This window comes from Syngnathoides biaculeatus, chromosome 6, assembly GCF_019802595.1.
Source record: "Syngnathoides biaculeatus isolate LvHL_M chromosome 6, ASM1980259v1, whole genome shotgun sequence".
In the NCBI taxonomy this organism is placed as follows: Eukaryota; Metazoa; Chordata; class Actinopteri; order Syngnathiformes; family Syngnathidae; genus Syngnathoides; species Syngnathoides biaculeatus.
In genome coordinates this window covers 32,593,990-32,616,244 of record NC_084645.1, presented here as the reverse complement: position 1 = coordinate 32,616,244, position 22,255 = coordinate 32,593,990, and the positions used below count along the sequence as shown (strand labels likewise).

At 42.9% G+C, this 22,255-nt stretch overlaps 1 protein-coding gene across 4 annotated transcripts in view; it reads right to left on the bottom strand.

The window, feature by feature from the left end:
• Positions 1-1,949: 1,949 nt before the first annotated feature.
• Positions 1,950-22,255, bottom strand: part of roraa (RAR-related orphan receptor A, paralog a) — a 230,245-nt gene continuing 209,939 nt past the window's right edge. For all 4 annotated transcript variants that reach the window (XM_061822862.1, XM_061822864.1, XM_061822866.1 and 1 more), the window contains 9 exons: positions 17,531-17,616; positions 15,154-15,295; positions 11,009-11,404; positions 10,265-10,386; positions 10,053-10,185; positions 8,189-8,296; positions 6,243-6,353; positions 5,952-6,064; positions 1,950-4,129 (listed from right to left, as the gene is read on the bottom strand). In XM_061822862.1, the coding sequence (XP_061678846.1) occupies positions 3,965-4,129; positions 5,952-6,064; positions 6,243-6,353; positions 8,189-8,296; positions 10,053-10,185; positions 10,265-10,386; positions 11,009-11,404; positions 15,154-15,295; positions 17,531-17,616 (1,376 nt within the window). In that variant the 3' untranslated portion in view covers positions 1,950-3,964. The remainder of the gene's footprint in view (positions 4,130-5,951; positions 6,065-6,242; positions 6,354-8,188; positions 8,297-10,052; positions 10,186-10,264; positions 10,387-11,008; positions 11,405-15,153; positions 15,296-17,530; positions 17,617-22,255) is intronic.

Below are 22,255 nucleotides of genomic sequence, written 5' to 3'. Positions count from 1 at the left end.
CTTTTTTCCAGACTGGAAAGTTTGTTCTGCTGGGAGACTGAGGTTTTACTCGTGGTACAGGGCTTGTGCATCAGAGCAGAGATTATTACTTAGGTACAGCATAAATACTACAACCCAAACAGATTTCAATATTGCATAAGAATATTTGGTTTTGCTAACAAAGAGGGACCCTGATGACACCTTCATCTAAAACAGATTTAGTTTTTTTTTTTTTTCTGAGTGCAGATAAAACTGCGATTTTTCTTTTTGGAGATGGGATTTGTAACGGTGATATTTATTTTTGTGTGAGTTATATGATTTTAACCTCGGGGGTGCAGTGGTCAATGTGTGACCTGACCCCACACCCCCGCCCCCTCTGTGAGAACTCAGTGATGTATATTCATACCTTAATTTCAACCATTCGCGGTGGAGCATCCCTGAACACACACACACAACAATAATAATAATAATGCAACAATTAAACAACAACAAAAAGCGCATAAGCAAACTCTTCCCTGAGGGGTGACAGCACAAGGCATTATAACACCTTGCACACATTGCACGGCAGAGGAATGACGGTGTGTAAGCAGCAAAATAAAAACTGAATTCAATGTCATGGTTGGTGACAAGTGTTGGCATGCTTCTAAAGGGATATCTTTTTTTGACGTTTTCGTTTACTTTTGCTGTTTTTTTTTTTTTTTCTTCCCCATGTTGCCTTTAAAAATAAAGTTCTTTCAAGAAGTCGCTACTGAATTTGCTGGAATGTCTTAGGAGTCCATTCTACATAATAGACCAGAAAGCAGACTACTGTTTGGCACATTCAGGTTTTTTTTTTTTCTGTTTGTTCTATCACTTTACGACCACACCAACAAGAAAGACACACTGAACAAAAACAGAAGCACAACAACAAAGCATTCTGAAAATAGCAGTTGTCCTACCATTTTTATGCTTCTCTTCCCTAATTGTACAAACAACGGCTAGTCTAATTATTGCAGGGATATAGTTAAGTGCTATCTGACATCTTTTCCCCTCTCTCTTTCCTTTCCTCTTTCTTGAGTTCATTAACCAAAAAAAAAAAAAAAAAAAAAAAAAGGTGTTACAAAAATAGAAGCTTTACGACCAGACAAGGCTTTGAATATTCACTTTCATTGTTTTGTCTGCGTTGCTGGCTTGAGAAAGCAGATAAAGCCACTTCAGAAATGGCAATAAATACATTTACACAAGGGTTCTTTTCATGTAATGAGGCAGCTATGGCGGTTGCCGTATCTCCACCTTCCACTAGATGGAACAATTGGATTCCAGTCAAGCATCACTTGGGTTGCTTCGCAAATAAATACCCACTGGACTCAACTTTATGTGAGCCTGCTGAATGAGAAGTTGACAAAATCCTGCTTTTGTAAAAGAGACTAGAAATGCAAAATCCCAGAGGACTGTAATGTATACCATCGGCAAGTCCTAAATGACTCATATGGTGGCCCAATTATAAATTAATCTGACAGTGTATTGTCCAAAAGGGATCTTTTGTCTTGATATGACCCAAAGTTGCAAAACACAAGCTCGATTTTGATCTCATTGGGTAATTTTGAAGAAAAATCAATTGTTTGCAAGATTTCTAAAAACATTCTAATTAAACTAATTTGCCGTGTATAATGTGCGATCCCCATCACAAAAAAAGAAAGCTGAGAATATGAGATGTCCTCTTACATTTTGGTGACATTAAGATGCGCTCTAATGTTTCTATACGGAATGCAATATGAAAGGAAATCCTAGAAAATCCATGAAATAAAAAAGTAGGATTTCATCCTGATACTTTCAGATGAAGAGGTGGCCAAAATTTGAGATGTCCAAATAAAGTTTGGTTGCATTTCTGTAATATTAGGCAAAGATAAGCTTTTATTGTTTGTGTGGCCTGCTAAGGGCATAGGATAAAAAAACAACAACGGTGAAGAACATTTCTTCAACAAACCAAAGAAAATATGGATAATACTTTATTGTTTTAGAATGTTGATAGCAGCAAATCGACATTACGCAGTATACACCAGTAGAAGTGTTTTCCTAATATTTGAGGACAATTTTGGGGGTGCGCATTATACTCAACGGCATAATACGGTCTGAACATTTAGAACGATGGATATGGGATAGGGTGTGAAAATTTAGGACAGGGGTCAAAAACATGGTGCCCTCGGAGACCACCCGGTAGTCCCAAGGGACCACACGAGGCTTGTACTCAAGAAAAATTAAAAAATGCAGACCAGTGATGGGAAGTTGTCATTTTAACTCACTAACTTGGCCAGGCTATGAATAACCAATAACCGTGGGTATGATCGTATTTGGTTGTGTGCTGATGTTTAAATCACATGTTGAAAGTGAGCCAAATAGACTTAATACAAATGCTCAGTTTTGATAGACCCTGGTGCAGTGCAATCAATTTTAAAATATGCTACAGTAAGTATTGTGATTCCAATTTGCAGTGGTGACGAATAATAGATGAAACTTCATTAATATGGAGGGATGTTCCAGAATTTTTACAGTACGGCATTGTCATAACAGGCGTTTCTACTATTTTACCTCCCTTATTGAATTGTGAGCAGCAAATTATGTTGAAAAAAAAACGCTCACAGTATGGTTTCTCCACAAAACTGCAACCAGAATAATAAACATTGTCATGAGAATATTAATCAAAACTGAGCACTATCATCTCATTGTGCTACGTGCCATTACTTTTTTTTATGTGCTCATTTACTATGTCAATATGTGTCTTACAGATAAATGATCTGAAAAGGTGTTTTTTTTTTTCCCCAAGTCTCTCATCTGCCTTCTCATCGCCAGCAAAGCAGCAACACTGACCCGCCGACCCCCTCCCAAGACATGACCATCTCCAACTCCCAGGACTAGCCTCCGTGGCCGTGGTTCAACTTGTATTTCTTCTTGTGCACATGCAACACATCACTAGGTAAATATACAAGTCTTAAATTAAACAAAGGTGTAAAGAAAAGTGCCTTATCAATTGCACAATTAAGAATCGTCTAACTACGAATATCATACATGTTATTTAAAATAGATTCTATAAACATTACTTTTTTCTGTATAGTAAGTACTTATGACCATATACCCTGTAGTACATTATAAAACAGGTGGAATGGACCCTTTTCATTGTGTTGGTGCCCCGTGCTTCTCTGGGGCACCCGTCCAGAGAAGGATTAATAGCAGATGGCCTTACATGATTTCACTATGCAACAATGGTGGATGGAGGTTTTTGACAGCTAAAATCATTTCAGTAGAATTACCAGAATTCTGAGTATCTTTTTTCCTGTTGTTGTTGTTGTTTTTTTTGTTTTTTTTAAAACTCTTCAAACGATTGTCCATAGAGAGGTGCCGATTGCATCACCGTGCCTACGGAGCCTCCCTCCAAGTTGCTGTGAGTTTACGTCCCAAGCAATCCATCCAGAAGATTGACAGAACACGAGAAAGAAAAGGAAAAAAAAAAAAGAGCAGAACGTGACCAAAATGTGCGCATTTCGTATTTGAATGTGTGCAACTGCTCTGAAAAGAGACAATTATTGCCGTTTTCTCAAAAATAACAAACGTTTAGGTGCTTAATGAAAGGTTTGAACAGCAAACTAAACGATTTACACAATTTTAAAACCCGATACATCAAAACAGAGTTACACTAAGTCCCGGTGAACGAACGCACGATTGACACCCATCGTCTGAGAAATGCGCAAAAGATGGTCATGTTCGACTGAGCGGAAATTGTTTGTCCTCGTGTTGGACGGGGTGTCGGCTCCCCCTGAGTCTTCCAATGAGAACCACTGAAGTAAACCTTGAGAATCAACTCCATCAGCCCTACTCTTCGATGAAAAAGAAGATGTCGAGCAGCGTGCTATCTTGTCCACTCCGACTTGTGCGGGGCACCAATATAAAGTGTCTCAGATTCCTCCTCCACATTCCCCTACGGTGGGCGCTCTGGCACCTGGCAGGGACGCTACCCGTCAACGGGCATGGACTGCTCAAAGTCTGATCCGAACAGCTCCTTATATAAGGGGGGGAAGTGGGCGCGCACAATGTCTGGGTATATTGCTTTGAAAGCCGTAAGCTTTTCTGTATGCCTACTGCACAGCGCCCGCAGTGTCGACACTTTGCATATCAACTGTGGAGACAAGAAAGAAGAGACAAGCTGTTTAGATTCACAGCGAGACCAGGAGGACATCGAGCATCGGCGCTGGAACACACTTCTCCCCTCCCTTACTGTGTTTGGACTCCCGCATGGGGGCAAACTTGACGTGTAAATATTGAGACAAGCGCTGAGGCGTGAGGGAACTTGACACTACGATTGATAAGACACCAGTTCTGTTTCAATAAAAATGCATTTTGTGTGCCATCACGAAGAAGTCCCTTGGGAAGTGTGTTGGAATAACACTTTATCGGGCGAGGTAACATATTTGGCAATTTGAGTGATGTTCCAAATAGAAAACGCGGGCCCCGTTGTGAGGTGGAAGAGCCGAGAAAAGTGAGAAATGCGTGGTCATACACAAGTGATTTCCAACTCTTGAGCAATTCTCCAGTTTCACAAAATTCAAATTATTTGACTACAAATCATGTATTTTCAATTCTTCTTTCACGTATATATCTACCTATGCCAATGACATATAATGAGACAGAACTTTTAAACGCTCTTCAACTAGATGGCAGAAGGTAAAATTAATCTGTGTATCCATACTCTAAATACTTTGTATGATGTATTCTTAGTGGGTGGTCCATTCTGAGATTTTTCAATGTAGGGTTAGTATCTGTCTTGGCCCAATAAAGGTTGGGAAGCACCAGGCAATGTAGCCATCACCCAACTGTATGCAGCATGTGCTTGACAAGAAAACAATCAGTTTCCAATAATAAATTAGCTAAAATGAAACAATTAACTTTTGTGATAAAATTCAAACGACAATTATAATCTCAACAACTGTGATAAATAAAAGTGGGATATATAACTGGCGCACAAAAGAATTGGACTGTTTTGTGGCGATGGAGAGATAAAACTATATGTGCTGTACAAATGGATAGTTTGGATGCATCACCAGAGTAAACAAGCAGTGCAAAGTATTCAAACAATTATGGATGTTTAAAATCTTGAATTTCCTGGTATAATACGTGTCTGAAGTGTTAAGTATAAAGTAGCTACAGTTCCTAAACAACAGCAAAACCTGCTCTCATAAGCAGTTAGCAGGATAGATGACAAAAATTCATGCACTGGAATTCATAGAGAAGTCAATATTTTATAGTCGATGAGTTTTATGCAAACAACGTTCTTGGTCACAATTAATTTTCATCAACACCTGGAAAATACTGATGGGTGTTCTTAACATATGGGTGAGCAGAACAACAACTATCTCCTGCTAAATCCATCCATCCATTCATTTTCTTTTCCGCCTATCCTCACGAGGGTCGCGGAGAGTGCTGGAGCCTATCCCCAGCTGTCAACGGGCAGGAGGCAGGGTACACCCTGAACTGGTTGCCAGCCAATCGCAGGGCACATGGAGACAAACAGCCGCCCCCACAATCACACCAGGGGCAATTTAGAGTGTCCAATTAATGTTGCACATTTTTGGGATGTGGGAGGAAACCGGAGTGCCCGGAGGAAACCCACGCAGGCATGGGGAGAACATGCAAACTTCACACAGGTCAACTGTGAGGCCAACGCTTTACCAGCTGAGCACCGTGCCGCCCTACAACTGCATTACTACAAATATTAAAATACCTCTCCGTGAATGTTAAAGTAAGTTAACTATTTTGCAACATAACTTTTGAAACAACTCTTTTATTGACTGTCATCATATCGTACAAGTTTGCCTAATGTTTTGGTTGGTTTCTGTATCATTTTTAACATATTCTCTGTTATTTTCCCTCCTGCTCAAGGCACTCCAGTAGAAAAATTGTATATTTGCTGTACATAATGGGCATATTGTCTGAGTTAGTACCTTTGTAAGAATACCGTCCTCTCTGTGGTTCTTCTGCAGGACGTGCTGGAGAGCCAACTGAATCTTCTGCTGAAGTTTCTCCACTTTCACCTTCTCCTGGAGCCAGGATCGGTCTGTGAGGCAAAGCGTTCGCACCATTAGTCAGCACGCTCCAATCAGTGAGCACATACAAGGTACTAATTTTAGGTCTTGATTGATAAAGAAACAGGCAGGTGGGTACATTTGTTCCTTGTCACCGCAAACTCGAGGGTTGGGTGTGTTTTCTCTTTTTGCACCGTGACTGACACCTACCAGCAGACATCAACACAAAGGCAGAGAACAGGGCGATCTCATCCTCAGACAGGTGCATCGAACACAAGTTTTTCCCAAACTCGAAGACGGAGCTGATCAAGTCGTCACAGCCTGCCACAGCAAAGGACACAGCGAGATAGCTTAGGATGAGGGAGACCAAAGAACAACATTCACTCTTGATCTTTATTGGGAGAGAGGCACAGAGGGAGGGGAGAGGAAGGGGAAGAGGAGGAGAAAAATAAAGAAAAACAGAGCTGCACGCTGACAGCACATGGGAACGTCTTAAGCGGAACAGGCGCTGCTTTTACTGAGTTTTTGGCGGTAGCGTGGTATTATGCAAGGCAAAATTGGGTCACTATCGAGGTGTTTAGTTAAATCGATTAACAGGCGGAAAGGGCGAATGCGGATGCAACTCGGAAGGCCTGTCACTCCAGTTGGTCTCCTCCAAAAAGGGACCGATGGGAGATTGTGAGTGCGTGCGACCCACAGAATATATCGTGTTCTGTGGCAAAATACAGCATGCAGGGAACCCACTAAAACAAAGAGTAGACTCTTTTCATTCACCAGAAAAAATGTTGATGTCTAGCTTCTTCTTAGTAATCAGCAGTAGAACACGAGATGCTTTCCATGAAAAGAAACGTTAAGCAGAAAAATGGCTTTGATGCTCATATTCACTCCATGATCTGCACCATCTTCTCTACTAACTAGGGCAACGAATACTGAGTTGTGAGCTTGTCTGACTTCCAATGCTTTGGCATTCCTTTCATAATCGAAATGGCAAGCTGAGACACACTAGCTAATCTTTATCTTCCAGTCAAAAGCTGTGCTGATCTCAAGGCAAAAGCGATGTGCTGCCGCCATCTACAGGGATGTGTAAGTCATTACAGTGGTTTAGAAATCTGAATCACGCAGGTAAAACTGGGCAGTCAGCAGAAGTGAAGGGTTGGATTGCAGCTAACGGATATCAACGTTCATGGCACTGAATGAGTTTAGCCAATTAATTGAAAACTCTCGATTGTAAGTGTGAATGCGAGCATGAATGGTGGTTGCAGTGAGCTTGGGAGGTGATATGCTACCCTGTGTCTTTTCCAAAAATTCTGGATAGACTCCTGCTCGATAGAGGCCCCATAGCTCAGTGGTTAGAGCATTGGTTTGGTAAAACAGGGGTCATGAGTTCGTATCTCACTGGGGTCTCTGCTCCCCAAGAGGGGTTGCGTCAGGAAGGGCATCCGGCGTAAAAACTGTGCCGAACAAATATGAGCGTTCATCTGAGATGTTTCGCCGTGGTGACCCCTGACAGGACAAGCCGAAAGAAACTTACTTACTAAACTCCTGCTCAATACAGAAAAAAATATATAAACAAGGCATGGCATAATGGGTAATACATAGACAGTACGTGCAGAGAGTGTCAGGTAACTTACACTAACTACATCAAGGGGTATAAATTTAACATATCTACAACCACTGTGGGACACATTTGCATATTTTTCACCTTGGAAAAAAATGGAAGTGGAGGAAAATCCTTAGTGGAGGGCTCAGTGATGTCATGACAGCTAAACAAAAATGCTATCTGAGCTATCTGAGATTCTTTATGTCAGCCTATCAGTGATGGTTTTGATAGCTTTCTCCCAAAAGGCGCCGTGTCTGGCTGTATTTATTCCACAGTTACAGGAGTCAGATGCAACCATGCCTCGCTATCATCTCGCTCCTGGCATAAATAAGCGCCGCAGAGACGGGCGATGCCAGGTAAAGCAGGGATGAACGCCCAGTGTTCGCTTCAAGGCCTTCAGTATTGTGTGGAGCAGATTAAGAGATTCTAATTTTGGCTGGTACATCAAGGGGAAAAAAAAAAAAAAAAAAAAAAGAGTGAGCCACAGACACTCTCACAAACGCACACAAAAGGTAACTGAAAAACATGTGTACACCGGCGTAAAGTGTCCACTTACCTAATGACTTGAACACATCTGGCCCGGCGTACTTTCCGTCAAAATAGACCGTGTTGTTTTGCGAGTCAAAGGCACGACACATTCTGACAAACACGACTTCCAAAGAGCCTGTGGAGACAGACGGCAACAACATGCTGAATCGCTGTGTTGTTCCTCCCCCTCATCCCCACTCTTAACAGTAAGACATCAGTCAGGAAGCAAAACACGTGGTTACGCTTTGTGCCGTTCTTTTAACAATATGAGACACTTTGAAATAAAGAAAAGCCAGCTGTCAGTGGGGGTGGGGGGGGTGGCGCACCTCCACATTGTGTGATAATATCAGACATAAGGCTAGTCATCCATAATGACAAGCCAGATAACAATTTTACTTCATTTAGTGGCAATAGCGCTTATTCATGCAACCTTTATTGAACAAGATAGCGGGAAATTATTTTATCCACCCTGTAATTTGTCGCTCTCAAAGGGGGGTGGGGGGGGGTAATAATGGGATCATTGCAATTCAACAACAACCATTACTGCAACTGGGTATTACTAATACTGACATTAGACAGTGTAAATTTACCAGCTACAAATTTTGGGACGCATACAGCCTTTTAATTAAATCCTGTCAAATAAGAACTAAACAAAATTCTGCCTTTATAAAAATGACATTTTCGATCTCATGTGACAAAATATGATAACTAATAATATTAGATACAGCTCTCAGAATGATGAAGGGCAGTTACCATGACATGGTAATACATACTATATTACACAACTGTAACCGGGATGGAAATTGGATGGAACTGATGAATGTTTTTACATATCCCTTAATTAATATTTTTTATGTGACAATGTGTCATGAAGTGACACAACTATATAGTTAGCAACATAATGCAAAAACTGCTTAATAAAGGTTGACCGAATGTGAACACTTTTAATTTTAAATGAAAAAGGTACAATTTTATTGGCTGTTAATAATGCAAGCATGTTTCAACAGTTCCATTTAAAAAAAAAAAAATCTGTGAATAATGGATGAATCTTAATGAAAGTAGAATGCATAAAGTGGGCATCATTGAAGGTGTAAAATTTGATGCTGACAGATGGATTACAGAAAGTAGTTAGGGACCTTTCTGGATAAATTGTATGTGGGACCAAATCACCTCATAACTCAAGTAATGAATTATGTTTTTTTAAAGGTTGTTGATTTACTGTACGGTGGTGCCTTGACATGCTATTTGTTAGCCTGCATTTTGTGTTTATATTAAAGGAGCAGACTCTCCTAAGGCAAAATTATCTGGTTGTTTTAAATACACAAAGTGTAGTTCTGTTTGTTTTATTCCTCCTTTGACAATAAACCTCAAGTGTGAGTGAAATTAATAGCTTGAACCTCTTTTTTTTTTAAAGACTTGTTCACAAAATGTAGGACCTAGTGTATATCACGCCTTGAGTACTGATCCTGATTAGGATTGTTTAACCTAATGTTTTTCATGAAATTTTGCTTGTTGGTTATCAAGTGATGAGGAAAACCTCTTCTAGCTATGAACAAAAGAGCAACAATGCATTACATTTCTGTTGTACTTAACGTTGTGGCCTGTCAGCGACTACAAGTGTCGTGTGTGAGAGAATGTCAGAGGTTCAGAATTTCTGTGCATGAATGTTGGAGTCAGAGTCGCAAAATCTTGAAAAGGTGGCGGTAGGTAAAAAGGGGAGCGGCGTTTTATGACATTGCAGACATTTATCTTGTGATGTGTGAAGTCGCGAGAGACACTGCATGCACACATGAGGAAGAAGTCTTTATGCAGTCAGGTCAGCTGCGCCCTTGTGACAATATCAGTATTATGCATGCGTATGTGTGTGTATACGTGTTGATGGACTGTCATACCTGCTTTGAGCAGCACTATCTGATCGTTCTGACACAGCTCCATGAAGCCATCGATGCGCTTGGCGAACTCCACCACATACTGAATGGCCTCGGTTATTTTGATGGCACACAGCTGCCACATGACTTCCCGCGGCTGTGAAGAGACCAACATGGAAACGGAGTGATTTATCGCTTTAAGACAACATTAAATTAGCGTAGTGCCATCGAGCTACCTTGCTCTGGTAGCTCTCCACCTCCTCCTGCAGGAAGGCTTGCCAGGTCATCTGCTGCAGTTCTTCTCTCAGGTACTGACATGTCTCCATGTGTGATTTGGAGATATTTTGGGCCAAGTGCTCTGAAACACAGTCAAGATGTATAAGTGAAGACCTTGGTGATGAGACCTGCCACAGGAAAAGATGATTTATTTACAGAGTTTTGGATATGGAAGGAGTGGGGAGAGATATGCGGAGGCTTTCCTCCCGTTCCTTTTTCTTACTGGGGAAAAAAAGCTAGTTGACATTTCCTTATACTGCCTCCAGGAAAGCTCATAGCTTGAGATTGAGGCAAAGCCAATCTAGTTATGACACAAATGCGTGGAGGAGGGGAGGGTGCACCGTGTTACTCACTCAAACAAAGGTCACATTTGCTCTGAGAGAAGTAGTGAGCATGAGAATTTAAATGATTTTGAAAACACATCTGTTAAAAGGAGTTCCGAGGCACAGGGGAGCCTAAAAAAAATGATTTCCCCAGACGCCTGCCCTGCTGGATCCTGATTGGCCCTAATTAATGGAAACTAATTACAAAAAGAGGCTCTTTTAATGAGTGCTGGAGATGAGTCTCCAACCTAATGCTATTTTAAGCAACCTTTGGATCGTTTGCCCCACGGTTGAGTTGTACCCCTCCCTGCCCCTCCACCCTGCATTGTTCTGTCTCTCTTCACGTCAACCCCCAACCGCAGTCTCTGTGACGCGTCTCACCGAGTTCTGCCATGGACACGGTCGGGGAGGTTTCTCCGTTGGTGAAGGAGCAATAAGGGAAGAAGCCAGAGCCGGGGGCAAAGTCGCAGATGGGCTCGGGCTTGATGCCGTTGATGTCCAGGCCGGACTGGTCCGGGGAGGGCTGGATATCCAGGTAGAAGCTGCTGACGGCCGAGTCCGGTTTGGTGCCGTCGGGGGTGTGGCCGTCCATATAACCGCTGAGGTCGTCGTGGAGCTCCGTGAGGCCGTTGGCCGAGAGGCCGTAGCTGGGTGTGAGAGGCTCCGCCTCCCCGGGCTGCTGTTGGTGGTCCCGCTGCTGCTGCTGGAGCCGGTGCTTCTGGACCTCAGCGTAGAGGCTGTCTCGCTGCTTCTTGGACATGCGGCCAAACTTCACCGCTGTAAGACAACATGAGCCATTGTTAGGTAAACCATCACGGATGACCAAATCCGTGTTGGGTAATTAAGACATGGGCAGAAATGCACTTATGGCCTCAACATTTGGGACATCTACACAATCTGATGAGATACAAAGAGCTGTTTCTGTACGTTCAAGTATTGAGAGACTGAGAATGTGCACATACTCAAAACACGTACCAGTATTATGCAAAGTTGAGTAAAATAATAACAATGACTATAATGTGTTGTCTACAACTTCAAAGCATAGCAAGCAAAGCATACATATTTGAAGATAATCGCTGAAAACGTGCAAAGACTACCTGGCCTATAAACCGCAACTTATGTGGTGATGTGACTAATTTGTGCATTTTTTTTTCTAACGGCCGCAAGGGGCCACTCGAGGGGAAAAGGTAAGAGTGACACCAGCGGAATATATATGCCGAGGAAGTGATTTTTACCGCTACGTTTTTTTTTTTTTTTTTTTTTTTAACCGGCCCTGTTAGCGCTGCGTTAGCCTGTTTCTGCTGTGTCACTGCCGTGTCTCAGTGATTTTTTTACCAGTATGCTTTTTTTTAACTGGCCCTGGTAGCATGGCAGCGCTAGCGTTAGCGCCATGCTAGTGTTAGCGCCGCTCTAGCGTGTTTCTGCTGTGTTACTGCTGTGTTACTGCCAGTGATTTAGGTATGGTTTTTTTTCAACCGGCTTTGTTGGTGATGTGCATGTGTATTTTTTTCTTTTCTTTAACAAGCCCTGTTCGTGCTATCGTGTTGTTGCTATGTTAAGCTAAGCTAAGGTATTAAAACTTTGAAAACTCTTTCTGTGTCCCGTCTTTCTTTGTAAATATATTGTCTTTCAATGTGTGCACTTGCAGCTTTTACACAGGTGCGGCTTATGTATGTACCAAATGGCATTTCCTTTACAAATGTACTGGGTGAGGCTTATAATCCAGTGCGCTCTGTAGGCCGGAAATTACAGTATGTATTTCTCAATTATCAAACTACACTATCAAACTGTTATTCACTATTTTCAGTTTTCCAGATTTTTTTTAGGCATAGTTAAAATGGTGCGTAGTGATTCAGTCAGGTCTCGGCACAAGTGGCCCGTCCTCCACTATAAGAACTGTAGGACCTTCGTTCCCATCAGTAGTTATCTGGTGCAACTGCGATGTGCTAGCTATGTACGCCTCCACCCAGAAAATGCATCTTCACTTCAGTCTGTGGTGTGGCCACTTTGGAGTACCCCATTGTTGGCTGTGAATGTGGGCCCATCACAGAGAGAAAGATAAGAGAGCAAGGTGGGGAGAAAAAGGCAAACGTAACAACTAGTGTGTGGAATAGTGCTTGGCTGCTTTTGAGTGCCTCGTTTTAGGTCGTGAATGGGTGCATGTCAAGAACAAAGTGGAAGGATGGGAGGATTTATTCATTTTTCTCAAGTCCATTATTACAACCCATGTAGGGACTTTGTGCTGGTGTGGCTGATTTAGAGTGCCTTGTCGTCGTGTCGTGGAAAAGCTCTACATTGATTCGCTCGGATATATTCCAACCACCGAGGGCTTTGAGAGGATACAATTTCATGGTTCGAACAAGTAGTTATGTGTTGCCATGTGAAAGATGTGCGATGAAGTCGCATCCTTTTTTTCCAGGTCGTACAAGTGGAATTTTTACGACAGTTACGCAAGATGTGATTTCAGCGCTTTCAGCAGACACAGTCATGGCGTTTGAGAGCGGAGAGCATGACTTGGTTATTTTTATGATTTTAAAGCCTCATTTTATATAGTTGGTGATTTTATTAATCAGTCAAATTTGAGAGGTTTGTTTACAAGACTTATGGTGTGTCAGATTATTGATTTTCAAATTACAGGGATTTTATTACTGTAACCAAAATACAGTATTAAAAACTCAATGTAATGTCATGCACACACACCACTCCCAATTAAGTACACTGGAAGATACATTATTAAACTAATATCTTCATATGGATTTAACTGTTACTGAGAATGACTATCTTTGGAATTTTAGATACCGCTCTTTTATTGTGTCAGGAGATTGTCTAAGTATACCTAATGAAGTTTCATGTGAGTGTATGATTTGTATAACTAGCCCCTGAGGCAATAAGTAGTACTACAGACACTTCTAAACACGAATTGATTTATTTTTATATCTTGTTCAATAAAGTCTGATTTTTTTTTTTTTTCTTCTATCGTGGCTTTCTCTCTTATCCAGTTAATATTCATGACACTGACGTGCAAGAAATGCCTGAGAGAACAAATCACATTATGTCACACTCTTGGCTGAACTCTGTCTCCTTTGAAGAAAAAATAAATTTTGTGTCTATGCTGCTGATAATATCACTTTAAAGACAGATGAGCACAGTGGTGCAAAAGACCTTTTTTTTTTTCGGTTGATGCTCCGGGGTTTTGGAACTATGTCAGCTGGTCAGTCTGTGTGTGTGTGTGTGTGTGTGTTTGTGTGTCTGTGTGTGTAAAGACAGAGAGGAATGCAAGCAGATGGGCTTGTATGTGTTGAATGAAGGCAAGAGTCACCTTCATCTGTCCTGAACGTGTGTGTGCCTGTGTGTGTTTCAGCAAGGGAACTCATAAGTGTTAATGCACTTTGTTTGTGAATTTGTATTCATGCGCAAGTCCAGAGTGTGTACACATCGGATGACAATGTAAAATCTTGAAGAAACTGCATTATAGTTGTGCTTTGGGTAAGTCAGACTCAGTCCCGTCTGAATCTGTCTGCTAGCCTGACTTCATCTAATTACAGGGGTCTGACCCAACACAGTCTCGACTTGTCCAACTTGGTCCAACCAAGTCAAGGACAAACCCAACCCCGGTCTGATGACCCAGCCTACTTCAGGCCATTCGGAACGTCCTCCCGCTGACCAATTTTACCAAATTTCCAGTGCAAGGGACGCTCCGAATAAAATGGCAATGAAGAAAACCACAAGGCGTTGAATGCATCAGCTGGAACAAGACAGCAACGAGGGTCGTGTTTTGCAATGTGGTGTTACCAAATCTTTCCAACCGAAGAGCGAAGGGTAGCTGCTATAATATCAGCTCTGAATACTGGAAATCATCCTGTCATGGCACTTGAAAAAAATAGCTCATAGCAGCTGGTGTTACCAATGGAAACCAGTGAAAATTGCATGTCGAGCTGTTGTAAGGCGACAAAATACCTACCGTGCATTTGAAACGGGATCCAAAACCCTTCACCAATGGTGGGAAGTAATGGAGTACTTAATATAGTACTTGAAGTTCTTCCAGAGTCAAGTAGATCTGGTAAGTGTTAGCGTCGCGCTAGCGTGTTTCTGCTGTCCTTTCTCTGATTACTTTTTAGTTTTACTCTTCACATTTGAACACAGATATTGTATTTTGTACTCGGTAAAGAAAGAGAGAGCCATAAAGTCAACTGCGATTGAGATCTTGATTGATATCAAATTGATTTATAAATCAGAAAAACAACAGGAGGATCCTGAACTCAGGAGAATTAATGAAAATGACGGAACAGATTTAGAGAAGCAAGATATTCCCCATTTACGGCCTTATTAAGAGTTGCATTTGATGCTGTCGGTTCCACGAATGATTTGTGGCATTCAAAAATGATCATACAATAATGTGAAATAATACATAGGCACGGTGGGTTTTTTTCAGGGATTAAGTACAGTAAAGAAGTGCGTTTCTCTAGGTCACAACATTAGCATTGCGCGCCCACATCCTCTTTCTGTTTGCCCCATGAAGTACTCACCATCTCGTGACATGCCCACCGCCAGGCACTTCTGCAGCCGGCAGTGCTGGCAGCGGTTGCGGCTGGTGCGGTCGATCAGGCAATTCTTCTGACGGGGGCACGAGTAGGCTGCATTGCTCTGCTGACTCCTCCTGAAGAAGCCCTGCGAGGGGGAGGAGCCACAGTGAAGGTGCTAAATGTTGGAGGACTGAAAGCATGGACGACACGAAAATATGTTGTTATTTAAGTCGGCCGGGGAAACTGGAGCCGACCACAGCTAACTTTCCCGAGAACCGAGGCTGATCGTCAGGGCATATTTAGCTAACTAGCAATTGACACCTCTGGAAAATTCCATCTTGATTCAATCTAACAGTGTAACATTCTGAATAAAAAATATGGTGATACTTTGCACGACTGTTATTATTTATTATCAATATGTTTTTATTTGGGGCAGCACGGTGGACCAGCTGGTAAAGCATTGGCCTCACATTTCTGAGGACCCCTGCGATTGACTGGCAACCAGTTCAGGGTGTACCTGCCTCCTGCCCGTTGACAGCTGGGATAGGCTCCAGCACTCCCCAAGACCCTCGTGAGGATAAGTGGCAAAGAAAATGGATGTATGTATGTTTTTATTTGTGTTTTTTACATTTTTGTTATCGTTTGTATTTTATGTTCCGGACTACAAATGGAAACTAGCTTTCTGATAAATCTGGTGCAAAGATCTATTTTATCCTTATTGAGATGGATTAATGTATTTGCAAATTGTCCATGAATGACATTGGCATATAATGCTTTTCTTTTTTTCTTTTTACCTCTCATTATCTTTAACAGTTTGACCATTAATTTTTTTTTTTTTGGTAATATTTGACTGATGGATGAGTGGTTGACAAGTCTGCCTCACTGTTTTGAGGTTCTGGGTTTGAATCTTTGATTATATGGTGGGTTTATACATTTCCCCCCGCCATGCTTGCTTAGATTCTCTCCAGGGATTCGGATTTCCTACCGCATTCCCAAAACATGCATGTTAGGTTCGTTCAAGACTCTAAATTATTTATAGGTGTGAATGTTTGTTTGCTCATTGGTCCCTGCGCTGCGATTGGCTGGCGACCTGTACAAGGTGTCAGCTGGGATAACCGTCAGCTCGCTTGCTACCCCAAAGAAGACAAACAGAATGGAAGATGGATGGATGGATGGCTGTGTTTTTATCATAGATTTTCTAATTCGTCATTTACACCAAAAATGGCACTTGGAATATACCTAGCTCCCACCTAAAGAGCAACTAAAGAGGTGCGCACAAAGGGATGAACCCACCCCAATGAAACGAACCTCCTTGGAGAATGTAGTAATGACACTGCTGGTATTTTTCTGGCTGTGAGACTATCATTTCTGGCATCCGGAGAAGGGTGCGTGTCCAAGCACGAGGGTGGCATGTTTGGCCCGATGTGATAACATGGTATCGTCATTCATTGGGATTATTATCTGGCATGTGCAGCGCGCAAGCATCGCACGCCGACTGGATTCCTCATCCTTTGACTTAATGAATTGATTCCAGCACATCATTAACATGCCCCACTCTACTGCTCCATACACATATGTCTTAATTAGCCGCTCATTGGCTGTTTAATTACAAGAAAACAGCTGACAGCTGCCAAGTTGCTTTATAATGGAAGCCATTATAGGAACAGGCTATTACTGCCAGCGACACGCAGCACTGTAATAATGCTATGATTTATGGTCCAAACTTTTGTACTCATACATATCATTAAAGGTCTCTCTGCTTGGACTAATTAGCAATCATTAAAGAGATATTTCAGCAGTTTATTCTTTAGTGTTTTGCTCTTGCCAGTGCCAGTGTGGGGGAAAGGAGTAGCTGACAGAAAGCCGTCACATACACAATTACATGCGGACACACACGTGCACACGCACGCAATCGAGCGCAAACAGCGAAGGTGCAGACTGGCTGAGGAATGCTAATGATGTGCTGGGTGACAAGCGCATGGACAAGAATACACTCTCAGCACAAAACTCCCCTCACTCTTTGTATGGTTGGTGCATTTGAAACAGTACAAAAGACGACTTCAATGGAGGCAGCGCAATGTTGCAAAACGCCAACAATCCGCTCTAATTCAAACCCCTCTCCCTTTTGATCATTTTAACTCAAGAAGAACTACGGCGACTAAAGCTCAAAAAGGTGTACGTGACCCTGAAATGGGAAAAAATAGTGAGACCTGGATGAATTGGGCGCTTTTGCGAAGTCAGCCTTACTGGTTGACCAGTGCGTTTTTACGCCATCAGTCTTACAACTTCAGCAACTTTCTTTACTTGCTGCTTTTCAAACCGTTTTTAGTTACACTGAAACACATGTTGACGCTGACATGACCAGTATCTTGACGCTTACCTTACAGCCTTCACATGTTATCACACCGTAATGGATGCCTGATGATTTGTCTCCACAGATCTTGCAGGGAATTATTTCGATTTGAGCTGCACAGGAGAGAAAACAACAGGAGAGAGGGAAAGAGTGAGAAAATAGATAAAACCTAGTCATCCATTTTTCTGTCACATGTCACTGTACAACACCTTCACCATGGCTCCATGTTGGTACATAAAAGAGCACTGTGCTGTTAAAAAACATCGCATCCGTAGGCTTTTGAATGCTTGCTTGCACAGGGCTTTCTTTGGTGAATATTTACAGTTGTGTGCTTGAGTTTGTGTGTGTGTGTGTGTGAGAAAGAGAGAAAGAGAGAGAGAAGGAGAGAAACTTTTGTAAGGTCCTAACAAATTGAAAATATGGTGTCAATCAACATTCTAAACACAACAATTATATATTGGATAAAGTGTAGTTAAACCCAAATTTATGATGAACTCACCAGCTCAGTATAACGAGATCTAATAAACCAAAATTCTGTCTTTGCATGGAAAATAATGCCCAGTTCTGAATGCTAGTTAGGTAAGTATTTAACTGTATGTTTATGATTTTCTGTTTGCATTTTTCAGTGGCGTAGAAGCGCACTCAGCCATACCGAGAGCTACTTCCAATATTTTGGATGTATTTTGAAGATCCAAAGTCAGATTTCCCCATCAAAAATGACACTACATATTTCTTGTCTGGGCAATTTTGAACGTAACACTGTAACATTCTTAAAGTGTCACTCAAGAGTAAATTAAGTCACGGTATGACGAGTTACCAATACCTTGCTCAAGAAGACCTGAACAGTCACCAATCTTCATTCCACTACTTTAATGCGAGACAAACCAACGCGCCCCCCCCCCCCCCCCCCCCCACACACACACACCCCTGTGGCTGCCCCAGGGCCATCATGGCGTGATCGCCAGTTCAATCGCCGGGCACTCCTAACCATAATGGACAAAAGATTGATCTGTCCTTTGCCTGCTCTTTGGATCTCAGGAGAACAAGACACTGTGACTGAACTCTTCCTATTGCTCTTAAATTTATCACTGTAGCAACTGGTGCGACGATCCTGCCCTATAGCGTCAAACGACCACCTTTTCGTCTCCCACCAGAGATCTCAATCCCCCAACATCTCCCCACATCTTAGCCCCGCGTCCCGACAGCAGCCCCAGACAAAACCCACTCTCTGATCTAAATCGAGGAAACCTCATCTCAGGATATTTTCTCACGATGCAATGGCCTTTTCCGAAGAGCCAATCACAACGTTAGGAAGTGGTGCACCAATTAAGAGGGAATATGATGATTTTGTCTTAATAAGAAGGAATAAAAAAATGATAATTAAGAAGCGGGGCGCCGTCGGCGATGTCGGAGCGTTACATCAGCCTCTTCCCTCCAGCCATGCCTAACGCTCCATATGATAAAACCCCATGTCTTACAACAAGCTTCCGACACCCCTTGAACACCTTAACAAGAAAACTCTTGATGCCGTTTTTGATCACTTCGTCAGTACTTTTGCTGCGGTTCAGTCCAGATCCCTGCCCATTTTAATCAGCCGCCTAGGAGCCAGCAGTGTGTCATGTGGATAATGTCCTTGTCCCTGAGGCCGGCCCGGGAGAGACCCCTATCACGGAGCCTCTAATCCACTAACTAATAGCCGCGCTCTATTCATTCACCAATCTGTGTCTGTTCTCCTCGCACTGCTGGAGTCAACAAGACCGGCCATGTTTACATGGAATTAGCCTACATTTTAGCAAAATGAACAAAAGCAAGTGGTGGATGGTGAACAATTAACCCTCCTCCAGACAACACGTCCTGCCAGTTGTTATTCCCGAGCACAATGGAGGGCGATGCACCTCGCCGACAGATTATTGTAAAATCCAGGCAGGGGGGTGGGCTTTGAAACCCTATCTGAGAGGGTTAATTCATTATTAATCTTTTCCTCATAGTGAGCAGTTGCTCGTTATGGCAAATGGGCCTGTCGCCGTGTGAGTGCACTCTATTGTTTGTTTCTGCGTTCTCCCCGTATGAGCATTAGCAGTGCAGTGTGTTTCGACTCCTTTAGCATTTTCAGCCTCATTACTTACATAATTTGTTCTGACATGCACTCACAACAACTGAAGCGTGCTGTAATTATGACTAGCTGTGGTTGTGGCCAGCTAAAGGATGCAGTGGCAGGCCCGTGCCAGTGGGTGGTAGTGCAGGGCCACGGCTATGCTTTCCACCGCCTGCCTAAACCAGGCTTCCACCCACCCTATCCAGCCCCCTGGCTTTTTTTTTTTTTTTTTTTTTTTGGCTCTGAGCTCTAGCCTGTGATAGCTCCAGGCTCCCGCTGCTGGTAGCTTCCCCCACCCCCACGCAACGAGATGCCTTCATTTCTCCACAAGATGCGAAGCTGGCCGGGCGCTCGCTGAGGCCTGACGCGGTGCCACATCAGGTGAAAGCGGTGGTAATAGACGGGGCACGCCGGTGCCAGGCCAGGCGGGGGGCGCACACGCAAAAGCGAACCTCACAAGCGAAAGCCCTATCTGCAGCGGGAAGGCCCTCATCAGTGCACACATCCTCGCCAGTTAACACCCTCTCACTCCAGCGCTTCATAAGCTGCTGGAGGTGGAGAGCACTCAAGAGTAAAAAAGGTTTGTCTCTGGACCAGCTGAGGGAGGCTCTGTGCTTCCTTGTCTGAACATATACAGAAGTTATTTCCACACTGGGATAAGCTGATTTCCAAAAGAAGTCCAGGGGAGAGTCAAAAGAGAATATAATTTGAAATCAAACACACCATGAAGGCATGCTCCAAACCAGCACATGGAGAAAAAAAAGTGATGTCATCCACCTGAAGAAAGTCATTGGACTACATTGGACGTGAACCCTGGATCTGAATTGGTCATTTTGCATCCCTCCTTTTGGTCAATTCAGTGCTTCAAAATTTGAGGGAACAGTGCGTAGGGCATTGAATCCATCGCAACTGGAGTTTCCACCTAATGTTAATGGCCATCGGGCTCTCTGTGAGACACCTGAACGACTGTCGTTTTGCATTCCAAAAGAATAATATTATTTAAGATTTGGGTCGTGCCTTCAGCTTGGAGCATAAATAGAAACTAAGGCTAGTGCTGTCCTAACTTAGCTTTGTTGCAAAAACAAAGCTTGCTTAGGTGAGTGTATTTACCGCAACACATTATTTAAAGAGTGCTATCATTTCACAAATGTCTTGTCTGCATCATTTGCATGATTATTTGGTCTTGGTTTGCACTGAATACCTTTTTTCAGTTCCGTCGGTTTAACTAACAGCTAAGTATGCTTATGCTTGTGATCATATTATGTTATTTAGAGATGTCCCAATACTGGTATCTGTGCTGATAGTGTACATGTGTAAATTCTCTACTACTACTACACACCAAAACACTCAGGATATGGAAGACAACATTTTCGGGTGACTGTAAATCATCCTGTGCAAATTGTTTTCAGACAGACACCAGCTTTCATTGAAGTGAGTTGGGTGTTGAAATGTCAGTAATGACCAGTTGTCACTTTAAAAAGTCTTATTTGTGTCAACCTATACCAAGATACATACATGCATATAACAAAACTTTGTGCTTTTAAACAGTGTCCGATTCAATAAAACATTTTCATTACAATTTCAAAACCAAATGCCATCACCAAATATTGGTGCTTGTATTCAAATCTAGTATTTGCACTTGTACTCAGTCTGGAAAAAGTGGTATGGGTGCCTCCCTATATTAAGCCTCTGACTGTGCACGCTGTCCTGTTCAGCGACATTAAGAATAACTTGAGTAGAATTCACACAGGGTCAATCAATCAATCACACGCACACCAAAAAGGCCAGCGCTCATAAGCACTCCTAGTCTGACAGTCAATATCTATTGACAGGAACTGCTGTGCTAAGTGCCTCGCGGTGCGTGGCGGGCTGCCGCTGGCTTGCTTGAGCTTGACCATCGCAGTGCCACTGATCCCATTCAACGCGCCTCCCCGCCAACCCCTGCCCGCTATGTTTACGACATCAAAGCTTGGCGCAGTTTGACAGGCAGCCACACTAAAGCCCATCACAGCAGTCCGCCCGTCGCTCCTCACAGCGCTACGAGAAGGCCTCTGCGAGCACACTACTTCAAAGATACCTGCCGAGATGCCCAAATTATGTGTAATTCGCCCTGTGACGTGATTGACAACGAGGGCAGGGCGAGCGGTTCAACTTCCTACATGCAATGAAGGCATCTTTAGACAGTAGAGGAGACGTCTTTTGTTTTGCCGAGCAGTTCAAGGACACTGATTCACCACGCTCGGCGGTTCCTCGGAGGAGGATGACACGACACTCAAGGCGCATGGATGTACAAAAGGCCAGCGTGGCATCTGCATGTTCACCCAGTGACCTTCACTGTATTCTCCGGAGCCCAGAGATCTGGCCGCTGCTAAAAGTACGCGCCATTATCAAAGGGCGGGGGAGTGACAGTTGATTGCTAACACCCACAACAATTTGCCAAACGCACACTCACAGCTTAGAGGGGGCCTGTCAAGTTCATTTTCGTAGCGACGTTGCGTAGACAGATTCTGTAGGACGGAATATTCCCTTCCAGTGCCCTGCAGGCACATTAATGCTTCATTTACAGATGTACAGTCACATCATGAAAAATGCAGAGATGAGAAATATGTTGAAATGCTTATGAAATGATGAGGTAATTTCTATGCCAATTAGAGAGC